The following is a 20,635-nucleotide window of genomic DNA, read 5'->3' on the forward strand; positions in this document are numbered from 1 at the left end:
AACTCATTCTTTTCTGGTCAAAATTCTACTCTTCTTTCAAGATTCTGTTCACCTGTTATATGAGCCAGTATCATTTCATTGCAATGAACTAAAAAGCAGTTCAAATTGGCTTAACTGGAGGGGGAGGGGGGAGGGGGAGAGGAGGGATCCATAGGCATGTATAAATTAAAACCCCAAGGCAGCTTCTGTTGAGGTTTGACCCAGCCTCTCTGCCTTTTGTAACTTTGTCTTCATCTTCAATCTCCACAGAGGACTCCCTCTCATCACTTGGCATCTCCAGGCTTCCCATTCACAGGAGGAGAGCGGCTACACAGTTCTAGACCACACGTCCTCCTGAGACACCTAGCAGGAAGACAAAGGAAGTCACTGTTTCTCACCAGCCCCAGCAAGCATTCCCTGGCATCACAACAGTGCCAGTTTGGATACGGGCTGCTCTCTGAGGCAAGGTCAAAGGGTAAATGGCATGTTTCTATCTGCTAATGTATAGGGCCACCCCTGGAGGAGTGCTATCCATCCCACCCTTAATGCATGCTTGAGGGTCAAATGCATAGATGTTTTAAAAATGGATCAGGATACCATTGTCCTGAAAAGGGGAAATGGCTCATTTAAAAAAAAAAAAAAGGTGTTGGTGCTAAGGATTAACAATGGGCACCCACAAGGACGTCCAACCCCCAAAGCAGCAGCCAAGGATATATATCTGTGGAGAATGTCAGGCAGAAAATGAAATAAAATCCAGGGATCCAATCAGGTGCAGAGAATGTGGATACAGAATAATGTACAAGAAAAGAACTAAAAGATTAGTGGTTTTTGAGGCTCGATGAACAGAATTCAGAAGAATATCTTTGTTTGCATTTGTATTTGCTGTTATTGTGTAGTTTTTGATGAATATACTTACCTTTATGAATATACTTATCTTTATAAGTAATATACTTATCTTTTATCTTTATAATATACTTATCTTTATAGTTGTATTATGAATACAACTATATACACGTGATTTCATTAAAAAAATACTATATTTAGGTGTCTATTATAAAGATTGTTTTTTGTTAAAAAAAAAAATTAAAGGGCCAACAGATAATCCACTACATTGCCGATGTACAAGTGAGCATTTGAGGGCAGGGAGAGCATACCAGCTAGTGACGATCATGCTCCCTCCCCCACCCTTTAAAAACTGACCTTTTTTTTCTGTTTTGTTTTTTATTAATCCTCAGAGGAGGCTATTTTTCCATTGATTTTTAGAGAGAGTGGAAGGGAGGGGAGAGACAGGGAGAGTGAAACATCTATGAGAGAGAGACACATCAATTAGTTGCCTCCTGCATGTGCCCCAACCAGGGCCAAGGATCAAGCCTGTAACCAAGGTATGTGCCCTTGACTGAAATCAAACCCAGGACCCTTCAGTCTGCAGGTCGACACTCTTTCCACGGAGCCAATCTAGCTAGGGTGAAAAAACTGCCCTCTTTCTTTCATCCCACCCCTTGTAACAGCTAATCCAACCGTGTTGTTATTTAGAGACCCAGGTATATTATTAAGAACAGCAGTTGCTATACTGGGCTGTATTATAGCCTCACTCCAGGAAGCAAGCCGAACAATTTGTCTCAACATTCAAAGGCCCTAGCAGCTGAGCGTTTACAGTTCTGTCTACTTTTTATAGATCTTCTGTCTCCTCCTCACTGGCAGGCTGTGAGCTGTTTCTTCTCACTGTTTCTGGCATCTGCCTCTAGCAAGTACTCACTCTCTACCTCCTTCCCTCATTTGTCATCTGCCCAGATTTGTGAAACTAGATGACAAAGGTTGTTAGGAGTACGGACAGGTTGTCTTATGGATTTGAGGCAATAGGCTTCGCCTAAGAGCCCGAGGCCTCATTTAGGGTAAATTGTTTGGGCTTTACTAGTTTAACCTCTCTGAGCTTTGTTTTCATCGCCCATAACGTGGGGATAATGCTTACCTACAAAGTTGGCAGGATTCAGTCTCATAGCATACTTAAAGTGTGCATCATAAAACATAATAATTGCTCAATAAATGGCTTATTATTGCTGTAGTTGTTATTATTTCAGATAAGCCACTGAAGACCGCCCAGCATGGCAGTGAGCTGAGGCAGGCCGTCCTGACATTCAGTACCTGGAATGGAAAACTTGAGTTTAAAAACCATCCCTGGCCTGATTGGTGTGGCTCAGTGGTTGAGTGTCAACATATGAACCAGGAAGTCACGGTTTAATTTCCAGTCAGGGCACATGTCCCGGTTGTGGGCTTGATTCTAGTATGGGGCATACAGGAGGCAGCCGATTAATGATTCTCTCTCATCACTGATGTTTCTGAATTTCTCCCCCTCTCCCTTCCTCTCTCTGAAATCAACAAAAAACATATTTTTAAAAATAAATCAGTAAAATAAAGTAAATAAAAACTATCCCCAATGGAATCTCACGCTGGTGGAAGTCCTGTCACATACCCTGTTTCTTCAGATCCAGCCGACTAACCCATATGATAGCCACTTGCTACTTATGGCTACTACATTAATCAACATTAAATAAAATTAAAATGACAATTTTTCAGTCACACTGTGTTCATTTCAAGTGCTCAATAGCCACATGTGGCTAGGGTGACCGTAGTTAGAGAGAAAAAAAATACAGAACAGTTAAATTTGAATTTCAGATGAGTATGGCCCAGAATGCTATAAACATTATCTAGCTCTGGTTGGGTACCTCAGTTGGTTAGAGAGTCGTCCTGAGCCTGGCCGCAGTGGCTCAGTGGTTGAGCATCCACCTATGAATCAGGAGGTCATGGTTTAATTCCTGGTCAGGGCACATGCCCGGGTTGCAGGCTCAATCCCCAGTGTGGGCCATGCAGGAGGCAGCCGATCAATGATTCCCTCTCATCATTGATGTTTCTAGCTCTCTCTCCCTCCCCCTTCCTCTCTGAAATCAATAAAAATATATTATTTTAAAACAAAGAGAGAGACTCGTCCTGATATGACAAAGTTGAGGGGTTCGATCCCTGGTCAGGGCAACCAATGAATGCATAAGTTAATAGAACAACAAAAATCTCTCTCTCTTCCTCTCAAATAAAAAAATTTAAAAAACACACTATTTCTTTTTAATCTGAAATTCAAATGTGACCGGGCATCCATCTTTTTGCCTGGCCAATAGATTGGACAGTGCAGATGTGGAACAGCCCCATTGTTGCAGAAGTGTCCAGGTGGTCAGCACTGCTTTACAACCACATGAGCAACTTGCAGCTAACGAACCCTGCCCGTTACTTCCATTCTTCTGTCCAATGCACATGATTGGCATGAGAACCACGAACAAGCAAAAGGATCCCTCGCTGCTATAATAAAGTTCTTAGCCTTTGAAGCAGACTATACTAATAATCCCCATTCTTTTCATCCAGAAATTTGAATTTAATTTCCTCCTTAGGCTTTTGTTCATCCATTTATTTTCTTGTCTCGCTTTCCTAAATTGCTTAACACCCCTTGTAAATAAGCCCCTGGTATGATTATAGGGGCTTCCTTTGACTTTCTAATTTCATTTTCTTCATCTGAGTAGTGAACTCAACCTTCTGAAGCATTTAAATATTTCAGTTACTCAGTTTGGTTTGTGAAAAATCATTTTTTCCCTCTCTCAACAAGAATAAGGGTTTTCCTTAAAGCTCCAATCATCTCAACCCAATTTTATATTTAGTGTACAATTTAAGCTCCCTGCAGAGATGTAAGTTCCCCAAGATAAAGATAGATAGATAGATAGGTAGGTAGGTAGGTAGGTAGATATAGATATAGATATAGATATAGATATAGATATAGATATAGATATAGATATAGATATAGATATAAATATAGATATAGATATAGACATCTGTATGTATATCTCCACTGGATTATGCTGAGTGTCTATAATAGGATCTGATACATAGGAAGCCCTCAATCAATACATGTTGAATTCAATTGAATTTGCTTCTCAATTAAACTTACTAATGTTAAGAGTCTTTAAAAAATCTTTTTATTGATTTCAGAGAGAGGAAGGGAAAGGGGGAAAGTGATAGAAACATCAATGATGGAGAGAATCATTGATCTGCTGTTCCCTGCACTCCCCGTATCAGGGATCCATCCTGCAACCTGGGCATGAGTCCTGACAGGGAATGGAACCGTGACCTCCTGGTTCATGGGTGGATGCTCAACCGCTGAGCCACACCGGGCGGGCTATTGTTGAGAGTCTTTAGGGCAGATTTCAATTTTTGTTCAGTTTCTCCATATGCCCCAGTATTAAGTCAGCTCCCAATGAATGATGACAATAAAAAAATCCTGCATACTCCACGCCCGCCTCTTGAATTGTGCTTTTCTCTGATTTGTCATGTGTTCATGCAAAGTGACTGCAGCTGATTCCTGGCCCTGTCTGGACGACATCTCTGCCATTGGAGCTCAGGACCAAAATGAAAGCCTTTGGTTTCACTGGTACACAAGATGGATACACTCAGCCCTCCCTCTGCTTTCGTTTTATTTTTCATCTTCGTCACATTGGGCACTGTTGGAATGATGCTTTGTTTCCCACAAGAAGGAACAGCTACACATAACTCAGAATCTGACAAGTTTTACTGGTTTTGATCTTCCCAAAGCACTAGCCTGGTTTTTTACTGAGCTAATGTTCCGGAGAAATAGGGCTGCATCCAAAGGCACTCAACACGTGAGTCTGGGTTTCATCTCTTGGGACTCTGACCACATTAATCTCAATGAGTGGTTCTCAACCCTGGCTGCGGGCTAGATCAATCACCCGCGAGCTTTCTAAGCTGGGGCATTCCCAGACTTGACTCTGGAGTTTCTGATTGGATGTGTCTTGAATGAGACTTAAGCTTTGGTCTTAAAGATGCTCCAGGTGATTCTGATATGCAGCTGGGGGGGAGAACTGCTTGTCTAGAGTCTAAGATGAGGCCCCTGCCTGAGTCAGCTGAACAGCAAATGAGCATTGCAGTCCATAGCTGCAGGGGTGATGAGAGAAGCACAGTAACATTTACTGAGTCGCTGGGCACTAGGATTTGTGCCTTTTAATACGGGGTCCCATTTAAGTTTTACCACAATCTTAAAAGGTTGCCCACTGGATTGAATGGTGTCCCCCCAAAATTCACATCCCCGGGAACCTGTAAATGTGAACTTATTTTGGAAATAGGTTCTTTGCAGATGTGATTAAGTTAATCCGTGGTCATGTTGGATTCGGGTGGGCCCTAAATCCAGTGACTGGTGTCCGCATAAGAAGCGGGGAGGACACACAGAGACACTCAGAGAAGAAGGCTGTGTAACGACCAATAGCAGAGAGATCCAGCTACAAGCCAAGGAACACCAAGGATTGCCAGAGTCCACAGGAGCCAGGGAAGCAGCAAGGCAGGACTCTTCCTAGAGCCTGTGGAGAAAGCCCGGGCCTGCTGACACCTTGATTCTGGACTTCTGGCCTCCAGAGCTGAGAGTCTATTTCTGTTGTTTTAAGCCACTCAGTGTGGGGTAATTTGCAAGGGCAGCCCGAGGAAATGTATACAGATTTGTATTGTTGCCATTTGAGAGATGAGAAAACTGAGGCAGTATGAAAGATACAAAGCGCTCTGGCCTGTGTGGCTCAGTGGGTTGGGTGTCATGCTGGGCACTGAAATGTTGCTGGTTTGATTCCCGGTCAGGGCACATACCCGGCTGCAGGTTCCATCCCCGGGAGGAGGCATGCAGGAGGCAGTCGATCGATGTTTTTTCTCACATTGATGTTTCTCTCTTCTCTCTCTCTCTCTCTCTCTCTCCAAATCAATAAACTATTCTTAAACACACACACACACACACACACACACACACACACACACACACAAAACAAACCAAAATAAAGATACAAAGCAATTAGACATGACCTCCACCACCAGAAATTACACTGGGGCTATAGGAAAGCATCGTGTGCAGATTGAGAACTTGGCTCTGGAGGAGACGGACCTAAGTAGCATCTCAGCTCCATCACTTATTAGCATATGACCTCAGGCCAGTCCCCAAGTCTCTCTGAGATGCAGTGTTCTCATCTTCAAAAAAGAATATTCCATAGAGTTTTGGAGAGAAGTAAATGAGAAACTGTAGGAAAAACACCTTGACTTGCACGTACATGATCAGCTCTCAAAAAAGTTACCGGTTATGATTGCCATTCTTGTTAGTATTAATGACAGATGAATCTGGCTAGAATGCTTTCAGGAGGAGGAGGAAGAATCAGAATTTACTTCTAATTTTGTGTGAAAGCTTCACCCCTTAATGTGGTTCAATTGTCTTTGGTCAACAAAGTCAACTAGAGGTAAGGGAGGAGGGTTTTGAGCTCCCCCTAGAGGTGATTGTGGGCAACAAACTGAATGGGCGGACAAGGGAAGGGAAGGGAAGAAATACATCTGTGGGCAGAACCGGAAATAAGACTGGTTAGGTGGGGACCAGATGGAAGAATCTTGAATGCCAAGCAGAGAAATTGATTTAAGACAGACAGACCATCGTTCTGGTTGGAAGGGATTGGACACGAAGTGAGCAACAGACACCTGAACTGGCTAAGTTTAAGGTTTTGGCAGTCAGAATGGAAAGAAAAAATGCAGGACAGAAGTGCTATGAAAGAGAGGACCAAGACAGGAACCGAAGGCTTGGGCTACTAGCCTGAGAAAACAGAAGAAAAATTGGGTCCTCTCTCAGAAACAGGCTAGCTCCATGGTCGGCAAACTGCGGCTCGCGAGCCACATGCGGCTCTTTGGCCCCTTGAGTGTAGCTCTCCCTAAGCCTTAGGAGTACCCTCATTAAGTTAATAACAATGTACCTACCTATATAATTTACGTTTAAAAAATTTGGCTCTCAAAAGAAATTTCAGTCGTTATACTGTTGATATTTGCCTCTGTTGACTAATGAGTTTGCCGACCACTGGGTTAGCTGAAAGGGAGAGCCAGTTTGGGAAAGAAAAAGAAAAGATAATGCGTTAGTTTTAAACAATTATAATATGAGGAAATTTGGAGTGAGGAAACCTGGATTCTGGTTAGAACCGAGCCAAATGTTAACAGTGAATCTTTCATATACTCCTTCTGGGCCCCAGTCATTGGTCTTTTAAAATTGAGGGTGTTGCCTTAAACCAAAGTAGGGAAACTGGTGGCAGATGTCGTTTGTTTATTCTACAAGGGTTTTACATTTTAATTAGCTACCAACATGTCAAAATTGAAGGATTTTACAGAAAAGCCCAGATTTCTGCTCCCAGCAGTTGGCTAATGCATCCACCCGCTGCCCCCTTTAAACTGGACATGGACATGTGGTCCCCACAGTCTCTACCACGTCCTACATACAGTCTTCCTGACACTGAGGCTGCATGCCAGTTGCCGTTTGTCATCTATACCCAGCCTGCTTCACATGTAAATTACCTTCCCGGCCTCCCTTGGGCAGCTGAATATGAGATTCTTAGAGAACAGGCTCTCTAAATCCCCTCTTAGTTCGGTAAATGTAAATTTTACCTTCATATTCAATTGGGAATACAAGTCAGTGAGAAGTCAGAGTCAGGGGTACACATTTGGGGATCACATGAGTAAAGGTGGTAGTTAACCCCTTGAGAAACACCAGGGGTGTCGATGGAGCACGTTTTCTGGAGCAGGAAACAGACTCACCATGGGACTTGACAAGGCTGCCCAGGGGAGGCAAGGCGTGGCTCTGCGTCTCTGACAAGAGACTTCTTTAAACTTCAGTTATTGGGAAACAGCCTTTAACAATTCTTGTCATATTCCCATCCTTTCTGAACTACTTACTTATTTAATATATTTTTTAAAAATCAAGTGACTTTTTAATCTTAAATGTAAATGTGACTTCATAGTCACCACTGAAAATGGAAAACTCATATCACCTCCTAATGGAAGGTAACTGTAAAAACTACTACAGGGAAAGCACAATTGGATTCCAGGTAGATATGTTGTTTGCTAAAAGCTCTGAACCTGAGGGCTGCTGTCGGGTGAAGAAGGAAGATTAGCAGGTGTTAGAAAGGTGCCAAAGCTTTCCCCTGGATGTCATCAGTGTGACTGACAGGAAACAGAGGAGGGAGTAACATTCTATGTAGTTTGACGTAATTTGACGCTGGAGTATGTATCACCTACAGAGATGTAAACCTGAATTATGGTCCTCCAAACATGTCTCTGTCCTAATCCCAGAACCAGTGAATGTGTTACCGTCCATAGGACACAGGCTTGGAAGAAGTGAACGAATGAAGGATTTTAAAATGGGGACATTATCCTAGATCAGTGGTTCTCAACCTTCCTAATGCCATGACCCTTTAATACAGTTCCTCATGTTGTGGTGACCCCCAACCATAAAATTATTTTTGTTGCTACTTCATAACTGTAATTTTGCTACTGTTATGAATCGTCATGTAAATATCTGATATGCAGGATGTATTTTCATTGTCACAAATTGTACATAATTAAAGCATAGTGGATTAATCACAAAAACAATATGTAATTATATATGTGTTTTCCGATGGCCGGACCCCTGTGAAAGGGTCGTTCGACCCCCAAAGGGGTCGTGACCCACAGGTTGAGAACCACTGTCCTAGATGCTCTGGGTGGGCCCCATGTAACCACCCATCAGGTGCTCCTAAGATGGAAGTGGAGAAAGAGGAGGTGGCCGTGGGAGCTGGGAGGGAGGCAATGTGACAACAGAAGCGGAGGCCAGAGGCCCAGAGAGAGCATAGGAGATGCTACGAAGATGTGGCTTTGAAGATGTGAAAGGAGATGTGAAACAAGGAACCAGGTGACTTCTAGAAGTCGTGAAAGGCAAGGATACAGAGTCTCCCCTAGAGCCGCCAGGAGGCACGCAGCTCTGCCGACACCTTCGCTGTAGCCTGGGGAACACTGTTGGGATTTCTGACCTCCAGAACTAGAATTAACTTGTGTTGTCTTAAGCCATTAAGCTTGTGGTAATTTGTTACAACAGCAAACGTAAATAGGGGCCTGTATGAAATGTAAGGGGCTTCTTTAATTTTCCAGGAAGTCCAATTACCTTAAAAAAACCATGGTCTTTGTGAAATGTTAAAGAGGTTAAGAAAAAAATGATAGTGTTTTTGTTTTTTTGGGTTTTTTTTGTAATTTCATCCTTCCAATACATTATTACTACAGTAAACAGTTTGCCATATACATCCCAGCTTTTAAATGCCTACAGGAATGTGTGTGTGTGTGTGTGTGTGTGTGTGAAATTCCACTGTCCCACATTCCCTTTGGGTTCTGGAGTTGTTTCAAATTCTCTTCTTCACAGATCAAAGAGTCACACTCACCTGGCAGGGGAGGTACCATGATCACACAGGTGGTTTCCCAGGGCGAGGCTTACCCATCGACCTCCGGATGTGCTGACCCCTGCGATTTCCCCAAATGTGGGAGACTCGACTGCATAATGTGTGGTAGTGGGGGACTGCATTCGCGCTCTCCCCTAAAAAAAAAAAAAGAAGAGTCAAATATTGGCAATTTCGTATGGTCATGTGATTCAACCTACCATTTATAAGCAATAGTGCGATGAACAGCTTAAACACATTGGTGTGCTCTTCAGGTCATTTCTTCAGGGTAACTTCCCAGAAACGGGGTCATTCGGCTAAAGAGGGTACACATGTAAATGCTGCTGGTGTTTGTCAGAGTGCCCTCTGTTCCCACCAACAGCATATGAGATGCCCCAGTCCCCCCACACTTGCCAAACTAACTGCTCAGCCGTGGACAGACCAGTTCACTCTTATCAAGTACATGTGCACCCCTCTTTCTGACAGATTCTTCTGTGGGACTTTTGTATCCAGTCGCCTCTCTCTGGAGTCTTCTCCGGCGCGTAGATGTACAACTGACGCCCCCAACCCTCACTGCGTAGAAATTAGGAGGCAGAAGCCTGAACTTGGCTTTCTCTCGTGTCGACTGTAACAGAATGTCCTGAAATGTGATTTCTCAGAAACATTGGCTTATATATTTAAGTCTCCTGTACATCGCATTCATTAACTTCTGAGACTGCTGTGCGTTATGAGTACAGAATGTTATGAATAAAATAAAAGTCAGCGTGAAAGGTGCCAGCCACAATGCCAAGCATTTACTTACTGAATCCCGAGAGGCAGGCATTGCAATCCCCATTACACAGATGTGGGTCTTGAGTTCAGAGAGGCTTAGTGGCTTGCCCAAGGTGGCATCGCCCCAGTATTAGTCATCTGTTGCTACATAACAAATTACCCCGCACTTAGCAGCTTAAAACAACGAGTATTCAGTATTTGACAGCGCCTGTGAGTCAGGAGTACAGGTAGAGCTTAGCTAGGCCCTCTGCTCATGGGCTCGCACAGGTTGTGATCAAGGCGGCAGCCAGGGCTGGGGTCTCATCTGAAGACTTGAATGGGGAACGGTCAGCTTCCAGGCTCACTCACATGGTCAGTTTTTGGCGGGACTCAGTTCCTTGGCACGTGCCCTTCCCAGCATGGCAGCTCACAACATGGAAACTTACTCCCTCATGCCAGCAGGAGAGAGAATATTCGAGCAAGGCAGAAGTCACATCTTACATACCTTCATCACAGAAGTGGCATCCCATCACTCTTGCCAGGCTCTGTTGGTTAGAAGCAAGTCACCAGGCCAGCCTACACTCAACCGAGAGGGTTGCATCAGGGCACAACTACCAGGAGGTGAGAATCCTTGGAGGGCCTGCTGCCTGCCACAGCGATTAAACAGCAGAACTAAGATTTGCACCAGTTCTTTCAAACTCCAACGTTCCCCACAGTTAACCACTGTGCTCTACTGTCTTCCCAGACAAATCAACCTGATTATTTCTCAGACAGATTAATCTGGTTTTTCCAACATGGATTCTAGTATTTTCTCAAATGTTTTATCCTTTTAGATTTAATCTCCCAAGTGGGAAGCTGAAAGATCCATCCAGAGTGGGTGAATTAACTAGTTCTGTGAATGTTATTTAGGGGTAACTGAAGAAAGTACGGCTAATGAACACAAGACTTCCAAATCCTTGCTAAATCCTGACCCTTTGATACTGCACTTAAGCCTTCTCATATGGTTTGTAGGCAATCAGACCAATTTGCATAAGGATAAATACAAATTGGGCAAATGATTGGATTCAAAGCAGATAAAGCAAAACTTTCCTGGGAGCAAGAATTTATATTATTCATCCAATCTCTTTACCCCTCCTATTTGGAATCTTGAATCTGTAACAAAATTCAGAATTGTAATAACTTGCTTTAATAAACATCTTCAGACTTAGCCATACATCTGTGTGTAATTTGGTTTTGGGGAGAACAGAAGAACCGGTTCATGGGGGCATCTTTGTAGGCAGAGAAATATCTTCACTTATTGAAATGTTCCTAGCAACAGAAGTTGTTTTCTTTTTTCGCCCCCAAATCCTCAAAGCAGACACAGGCAAAATGATAAGAAAAGTAGAAAATTGTAGATGTGCGTTAGGTTTTGTAAGGTACAATCGTGTTGTAAGAATATCTCATTGCATTTGCCCACATAAAGTCATTTTTAAAAACATGTTAATGACAAACATGGGCGAATGTGGGTTTTTTTTTTCTCGAAAGCTCACTTACAGAACAGTAGGTAAATGCTGTCACATTAGCCTGCCCTGAGATTGCTTTGGCATTTTAATTGCATTTCTCTTGCACGATGGCTTTCCATTGGCTGTTTTTATATTATTCAACTCTGTGTGCATTCCGAACCTAGCCAGCTCAATTTCTTCTGGGAAGTGACAACAATCATAACATTTATTGATACATTTTATCTAACACTTAAGCTCTGCATTTCCCATGCATTCTTTCATTCTCTCTACCTAATCACCCTAAAAAGTAGTCACTTATCCCAATTTTACAGACAAAGAAAATGAGGCTTGAGACTCAGAGAAGTTAAGCAATGTACCCAAGGCCACACAGCTAGTAATTGGTGGGGCAGGATTGAGACCATGCTCTTTAAGCCATGCTCTACTGCCACCCCAGGGTTTGGGCATACGCAATGAATGAACAAAGGAATGATCAATGAACTCAATGACAGCAGGTATTACCTCCACTGGTAAGAGCAAAACATATTTTTGCAACTCTTCCACCTTCCCTTGGCAACACGTGCGACATAATAAAACCTCAGGCTTAATGGGAAGAGCGTAAACCGTGAAGTAAAACACAGCTTCGTTCCAATTCAGGTTTGCATATTTTTGGCTATGTGACCTTGCGAAGGCTCAGTTTGTTCCCACAGAAACCGGGAATAATGAGCGCATTCACTTATTACCGTTGATGTGAGGGTTTTATGAGGATATGCCAATCAGGAGCTTAGCACAATGCCTGACATTACAGGTAAATGTTTATTCATTGGTAGTTAACATGATTATCACATGGAGTTATGGAGAGCTGGATTTGAGACTGGATCTGTCACTTATTAATTCTGTGACCAGGAGGAAGATTCCCACTTGTGTGAATGGACATCACCCTATCTCTTTGTCACGAGGGATTGTTTGGTAATGTCTGGAAACATTTGGGTGGTCGTAACTGAGAGGGGATGCTACATCTTACAATGCCCAGGACAGCCCCGCAACAGAGAGTTGCACAGCCTTAAATGTTAACAGCTTCAAGGCTGATAATCCCTGTTGAATGGGCACTTCACAAAAGACCTAGTGCCTGATTAATGCCAGCCATTATTAGTTCCTGTCTCTTTGAGCTTCCATCTCAATCTGTGTGTTATTTCCAGGAGCCTTTTCAGCTTTAAAGTTCTCTGATTGAACATAATGTGAAACTCAGATAGGACTACATATAGGAAACAAGTAGGATAGGAACATTGTTTCTGAGTGTCCAGACATGCTGAAAACAATGACCTCTTTTGGTAAAATGGAAAATTCATTTCTTTTTGTTATTTGAACTTCTGTAGAAATCTTACTTTACTCTAACCACTGAAAATGGGCCTTATAAAAGGAGTTTTCCCCCTATTTTATATCAAAAGAACAACTCTAAAGAGGAACTGTTTGTTCTATCATCTCATCCCTATTTACAGGGGCTTATAAAACTCAAGGTTTTCTGAGAAAGGACATGTCCATTTCTTATTGCCTATTTTGTTCTGAAAAGTTGCGGTTATGGGCATATTTGTCTATTTATGTTCTAAGAGTTAAGAAGGTTTCTGGTCAAGAGGGCAGGGTAGGCAAATGGGGTACTTGTATCCTCTCAGAACCAAATCAAAATTACAACTAAACTACAGACCAACCATCATTCAAAACTTCCTGAAACCAGTCAGCAGGAGGGGCAGAGATGTGGAACGGCTGGTCCCAAACCCACATGTCGCAGATGAAAACCAGGAGGGATATCTCAGCTGCAGAAATACCCCTCAATGGGTGAAGGGATCCCAGCCCCACACCAGCTCACCTCCCCACCCCCAGCCTAAGGTTTCAGTGCCATGAAGAGAAGTTCCCATAACTTCTGGCTGTAAAAACCAGTGGGGATTGTGGCTGAGTGAGACAGAGTCCCAGGCAGTACCTCTTAAAGGGCCCATGCATGGACTTAGTTGGACTTACTGTCTCTAAGCTCCAGTACTAGGACAGCACCTCAAAAGGTACTAGGGACATGTGGGGAGGAACTGAAGAGTCTGGCATCAGGGTAAGAGCTGGAGGAGCAGCTTTCTCCCAGACAGAAGTGCTGGCAGAGGCCATTGTTCCCTCACCAAGTCCTCCTCCCACAGAACTGGCAGGTGGCTGCCATATCTGAGTTTCCATGAACTTGGCTAACACTGTTCACCCAGTTCTACTAATCTCTTGAGACCCTGCCCCACCCAATTTTTGGGCCCACACAAGCTGTCTCCAGTGGCTTTTCCATATGAATAACCTGTCTTGACTCATGCTTCAGACTTTCTTAAAATCTCTCAAACAGGCAGCATCTGGCCTTGGTGTGCCCCATACCTCTCTCTAAGTGGCCCCACACCTGGCACTAGCAGCAGCCTGCCTTGGCCTCCCCTGGGCATCTCCAAACCCAGGACAAGTAGCAGCCATCTGAAGATCACTTTGTAACTGCCAGATGGCCCTAGGTAGAACACAGGTGGTGGCTGACTTTCGCCTGCACCTCCCGGAAGGATAAGACACCCAATGGAAAGCTTCAGAACACATTGAAGAACCACCCAACCACCTCCACAAGCAACACACTCAAGGGGTAGACTCAGCAGGCACCAGAGCCCCGCTGAAGTCAGTCTTGCTCTGTGCGATGGGCCCCTGCACAGCTAGCTGATCCTCCATAATGGTTGAAGCCAGTGATTGCAGGCAAATAGCCTAGGGATACGCCCCCTTCATTGATATGCCAACAGCAATCAAGGCTCAACTAAAACAGGAGGGTGTATACAGCTCATTCGGGGCACTCACCTGGTGTGTCCAGCTTGGCTTATCAGGGAGGATGTGCCACTGGACCCTACAGAATACCTACTATATAAGGCCAGTCTACCAAGACCAGGAGATGTAACAATAACAAACAATATTGTATTAGTTTCAGGTGTGCAACCCAGTGATTGTGTCCATCCGACACCATACATCGCTATTACAGTATTACTGACTATCTTCCCTATGCTGTACTTTACATCCCTGTGACTATTCTTACTCACCAATTTGTACCTTTTAATCCCTTCACCTTTATCACCTATCCCTGTGGTCGGCAAACTGTGGCTCGTGAGCCACATGCGGCTCTTTGGCCCCTTGAGTGCGGCTCTTCCTAAGCCTTAGGAGTACCCTAATTAAGTTAATAACAATGTACCTACCTATATAGTTTAAGTTTAAAACATTTGGCTCTCAAAAGAAATTTCAATCGTTGTACTGTTGATATTTGGCTCTGTTGACTAATGCGTTTGCCGACCACTGCCCTATCTCCCCAACTCACATCCAACAACGACCGTCAAAATGTTCTCTGTTCCTGTTCTGCTTGTTCATTTATTTTGTTCTTTAGATTCGATTGTTGATAGATATGTATACCCAAATAAAGTATTATACTAGGTTGGCACATTTCTGCCAAATGTTCTTTCTCTAAACATTTCTTTAGACAAGTGAAATGATACTATATAAAGAAATTTTATCTTACCTTTCCCATTTAACATCACAGCATAAAAACTTCTTCATATTATAAAAATAGTTCCTAAACATTTCTAGGGCTGCAGAATGTGTCATTATATTAAAACATGCTTTTAAATTGGATACACACTTCTAAAAACATTTTGTTACACAATAAACTACTTGAAAAATGTCAAAGATACGTAACTATTCAAAATACGAATTAAACATTAACCTCTTACCCCTTCCTAAATTCTTTCTCCAGTTGTAAGTTGTGACATTTAATAATTCCACATGTGTCTTACAATGCGGTTTTGCGATAGTCAGTTGTATTTTTTGCCAAACATTTCCAGTTCTACATTTTCCGGGTACATAATATGATAGCAGTTGATGGTTAATTTATTTCTTTGGTTAGACCATGTGACCAGTTCTGGCCAATGAGTTGTGAGTATTTAAATGCTGCTGTAGGACCTCGGGGCTTTTATTCCCTTAGCCATGGCACTGGCAATGCTCCAATCAGCCGCTGCTTCATCAGCCAAGTTCCAGAGAGAAGGTGACACAGAGCAGAGTTCCCAGATTTCTCGTGATGGCCATGTAGAGTAAGTGAGAAATAAGATTGTTTTACTTAGAGCTTGTTGTCTGTTATAGCAGTATAATCTGTCTTATCCTTATAGAGTATATCCTATATGATAAAAGCCTAATATGCAAATTGTCCCCTGGGGAGTTTGACCTCTCATTATGATGTGCGCTGACCACCAGGGGCCAGTGCAGAACATGGGGGCATCAACTACATGGCGCTGGCAGCAGGCAGCAGTGGAGGCACTGTCAGCCCCGATGGGCCCCGATGAGAGCGGGACCACGGAGGGATAGTGGAGCAGGTGAGCGGGCAGTGCCAGGCCAAGGCAGTATGAGCAGGGGCCTGATCACTCCACCGATTGCCCCACAGAGGATAACCAGTGGTGGCGATGGGGGCAGGGCCGCCGCCCGGCTCCCAGACACTGAGGGAGCTGGGCAGGGGCGTGGGGTGGGGCCCTGGCTCTGACCCATCGTCCCACAGGCAGGATGGTGAAGCAGGTGAGGGGGCAGCACCAGGCCATAGTGGGGTGCCAGGCGGGGCTGTGGGGCTGCGATCCTGGGGGCACAAGCTGGGGTCCATTCCCGGCAGGCCACCTGAGGGACCCCACCCATGCACAAATTTGTGCACCAGGCTTCTAGTATGTGTGTGTGTGTATATATATATATATATATATATATATATATAAAATGCAGACACATAAACATAAACCAACTGTAGTATCTACATTCTTTTATAGCCTGATTTTTCTTTATGCTAAGAAATATAGTTATTACTCAACAGTTGTTTGTTGAACATCTACTCTATCTCACTGCTCTTCAAGATATTGATACTTTGTCAGTAAACAAAACAATAAAACACACAAAAAAAGCCTACTCTCAATGGAGTTTTTTTACATGGATATCTTTCCATGTTTGTACAGACATATTTATTTATTATTCTACAGTTGGCTACTATATGGATGTATCACAATCTGTTTAACAATACTTCTATTTATGAACATTTAGGTTTTCCCCAATTTGTCTCTTGTTGAAAACAAGGCTATAATAAATATCAATGTAAATCTATTTGGAGCCCTGTGTATCACAGGTGCACTTGTGGATACATCCTATTTTACTTAAACATTCTCCCATAATTGGACACACGAACCACTTCTAATTTTTTTTGCTATTATCCATGCACTGGTTTTATAGTTAATATCCATTTGTTTGAAGCTTTTGGGGTAGTTGGGGGTTATTTCTTTATGATAGTGACTCCAACATGTTACTGCTGGGTCAAAGGGTTCTGGAATTTTTAAGACTGCTGACACATGTTGGCATGCATGACCCCTTTTAATAGATTTCCTACTTCCAAAAGGATTGTCCTGGCATCTCTGGTAGTTTCACACATAGGGAGTTAAGGACAATTTGAACTGCCCACCATCAACTCTTCTTCCTCAAGGCCATCTGAAGATCCAAAAAAAAAAAATCCAGCCAGGCATGAAAAAGCTCAGTTAATACTGGTGGAGAGACTAATTTTTTGTTAGTAGTTAGCATTTTGCTTTCTTTTCTTTCGTTTTCTTTCCTAGGGATTGATGTATTTCTTTGCTGTTAAAAGACACAAGGGTCTGGCCAGTATGGCTGAGTGATTGAGCATCCACCCATGAACCAAGAGCTTACTGGTCCAATTCCAGGTCAGGACACATACCTGGGTTGTAGGCTCAATCCTTGGTTGGGGGTGTGCGGGAGGCAGCCAATCAATATTTCTCTCTCATTGATACTTCTATGTATCTATCCCTCTCCCTTCCTCTCTCTCTCTCAAATCAATAAAAACATGTTTTTTTTTTTAAAAATAACCCTACAATGGTCACTTTACATATATGACTTCATTCTTGAATTGGCCTTGAGTCTAGTAGGGCACATCTACTGGGCTTCCCTGATGAATTCTCTTTCCTACTCTCCAAGAAAATGGTTCATACCTTCTTCCCTCATCTTCCCACTACCATTCCCCCCACCCCCCAGTTATAATGTGGAGACAGACTGTGATACCCACACAAGAGGTCCCTTCTCTTGTGCACTCATCCCATTCCCTCTAGCCCGCTCGGTAGATAGAAGTTCTTGAACTCTCCTCTGTCATTCACTTCAGTATGCAGTTGTGGATTGATTTTTGTTATAGTTGAAGTTTAGCCACTAAAGTGCCTGGCCGTTCTCTCTGGAACAGGAATAAACAAAGATGCAAAGGGGAACATCTTGTCAGATCTTCTAACCAAATCAGGACTCCTCTGAAGTGATGTGGGGACAGCTGTCTTATCCCGGAGGGTTTGCCTGTGGGACAGACCAGCTGCTGCCTGCACTGCGGAATACCCCACACAAGCTGTGAGTTTTGAACTGCTCATGCTTATTCTATTTCCAGTCCTAGAGTTGTTGGTATGACATTTAGGATCCCTAGCTCGCACGCAGTCAGCAGAGCAGATGAACTGAAAAACTGAAATGCTATTGTCTCGCTCTTGATACAGTACTGCCATAGGCTCTCTCAGTTCAACAAATAAATAGGCAGAACTCCAAGTTAGGTGGATGGGCAAGGAGGGTGTCTCTTGTTTGGGACATTCATTCACTTGTTCTACAAATACTGATTCCATGACTACTTTGTGCCTGGCACTGCCTCAGGGGCTTCGAGTAAATGCGTAAGTGAAACAAAGATATCTGTCCTCAGGGATCTTACATTCTGGCAGGGGAATTCAGACCATTCATCTTATAGATAGATGATGTCGTGTGATAGGGGATGATATTTAGAACAGGGCCAAAGGGACCAAGCCCTCAAGGGCAGAAGAGAAGGCAGTTTGCATAATTAAGTAGGGTGGTCAGAGTCAAATTGAGAAGGTAAAATTTCAGCCAAGATTGGAAGGACATGAGTGAATTAGCCTGGAAGAAGAGTGTCATAGCAGAGAGAAGACCTAGAGCAAAGGCATCAAGGAGATGGAAGGTGTGCCTGGAACATTAGGGAGCAGCAAGGACACGAGTGATCCTGAGCAGATGAACAAGAGGAGAGCAGGAGGGGAAGCAGTCAGGGAGCTGATGGGAGCCGCCACAGAAAGTCTTTGCATGCCATTGTAAGAGCACTGGCTTCACTTTGAGTGAAATGCAGAGCCACTGCAAGATTTTAACCAAAGGTATGGCATGCTCCAAGTTACTTTTTGTTTTTTTTTAATACTCACCTGAGGATATTTTTCTATTGATTTTTAGAGAGAGTGTAAGAGAGAGGGAAAGACAGAGAGAAATATCATGTGAGGAAACACATCAATTGGTTGCTTCCTGCACGCACCCTGACCAGGCCCCAGGCTGGGGAGGAGCCTGCAACCGAGGTATGTGCCCTTCACCAGAGTCAAATCCAGGACCCTTTGGTCTGCAGGCCAACGCTCTATCCACTGAGCCAAACTGGATAGGGCTAACTTACATTTTTAAAAATATATATATTTTTTTATTGATTTCAGAGAGGAAGAGAGAGGGAGAGAGAGAGAGATAGAAATATCAGTGATTTGAGAGAATCATTGATCGGCTGCCTCTTGCACGCCCCCACACTGGGGATCGAGCCCACAACCCGGGCATGTGCCCTTGACTGGAATCAAACCTGGAGCCCTTCAGTCTGCAGGCTGACACTCCAATGAGCCAAACCACCCAGGGCTAATTTTAAAGGGGTCACTTGATCTGCTGTGCTGCGAATTGACTAGGCCAGTGGTCGGCAAACTCATTAGTCAACAGAGCCAAATATCAATAGTACAACGATTGAAATTTCTTTTGAGAGCCAAATTTTTTAAACTTAAACTATATAGGTAGGTATATTGTTATTAACTTAATTAGGGTACTCCTAAGGCTTAGGAAGAGCCACACTCAAGAGGCCAAAGAGCCGCATGTGGCTCGCGAGCCGCAGTTTGCCGACCACAGGCTAGGGGCAAGGAGAGAAGCTGGGAGTCCTCTTAAGGGGCTATTGCAATAATCTAGGTAAGACTTGGTGACATCTTGAAGCAGGATGCGAAAGGAGATGGAAATGGCTGGACTCTGAATGAACTTTGGGAAGAGTCAGTATGCTTTCTGAGAGCTTGGATGCCAAGAGAAGGCAAGAACACTTCTGAGAGTCTATCCCGAGCTACTGGAAAGATGGAGTTGTTAGGACATTAGGGGGGAACAATGGTGGGAGAAGCAGTTTTCGGGGGAAGATCAATTCAGTTTGGGGCATGCTGAGTTTGAGAAGCCTGCTAGACATCCACATGGAGCTGTCAATAGGCAGGTGGATAGACAAATACGGAATATAGGAAAGGTCTGGTATCTACAAAGTGCTCAACTTTTTCCTTCTTTTTTTTTGAGTCAAAATTTCTGGTGTGCTTTTTTTTGTTTTGTTTTGTTTGTTTTGGTTTATAAGTACTTCTACATATCCATCATCAATAATAATCGATGTTCTGAATGCTGAACACAAGATCCATATGATCCTTAAATACTTCTGATTCATTGGTGAAATAATATAATAAACCAAGAAGACTTTTTTTTTAGTTTATATTTGACAGTTGATCTCTTCACAGTATGTATGGTGTACCAAGAGAATTTAATTCCTCAGTCCTGACAGAACAGAGAATAGAATGTGGACTGAGTGAAACAGTTTGAGAGCCAAACGGACCTGAGCTAGATTCTTCGTGCTGGAACTTTTCTGCTGTGAAGAGTACCTGAAATTTTCTGAATCCCCAAATCTTCACTCTAAAATGTGAATAACTCCTGTGTTGGAGGAATATCAGGGAAAATGCTGTTCCTGATCCTTTATAATGATTATTTTGTAATTTATAGCTTCCCCATAAGGTGGGTGCCCAGTAAATCTTTTTAGTCCCTTTCTTCCTCCCCCAACCACTCACAGAATGCCTAGCACACAGTAGGTGTTCAATAAATGCTTACTGATTCATCACTCACACTATCCTCCCCTCAGAGGGGGACTCACTTCTCTCCTCACTCTGCTGCTATATACATTTGATTGCTTCCATAATGCAGTCACTGCATGGCATGACATGATCTGTTGAT

The 20,635-nt window shown here is 43.3% G+C and overlaps 1 protein-coding gene and 1 non-coding gene across 2 annotated transcripts; both read left to right on the forward strand.

Annotated features, from left to right (window-relative positions):
* Positions 1–594: 594 nt before the first annotated feature.
* Positions 595–863, forward strand: LOC132232350 (DNA-directed RNA polymerases I, II, and III subunit RPABC4-like). The gene has a single exon (XM_059691831.1). It carries the CDS (start codon positions 645–647, stop codon positions 819–821), a length of 177 nt encoding a protein of 58 aa, XP_059547814.1. The 5' UTR covers positions 595–644; the 3' UTR covers positions 822–863.
* An 8,407-nt stretch (positions 864–9,270) lies between these two features.
* Positions 9,271–9,433, forward strand: LOC132233942 (U1 spliceosomal RNA). Its single transcript, XR_009452789.1, has one exon. It is a non-coding gene; the product is annotated as a U1 spliceosomal RNA (small nuclear RNA).
* The last annotated feature ends 11,202 nt before the right edge of the window (positions 9,434–20,635 follow it).

Source organism: Myotis daubentonii, chromosome 4, assembly GCF_963259705.1.
Source record: "Myotis daubentonii chromosome 4, mMyoDau2.1, whole genome shotgun sequence".
NCBI classification, from domain to species: domain Eukaryota; kingdom Metazoa; phylum Chordata; class Mammalia; order Chiroptera; family Vespertilionidae; genus Myotis; species Myotis daubentonii.

Bases quoted from the DNA above. Each gene is read 5' to 3' on its own strand.
- LOC132232350 (XM_059691831.1), top strand. From the start codon at position 645: ATGGGCACCCACAAGGACGTCCAACCCCCAAAGCAGCAGCCAAGGATA.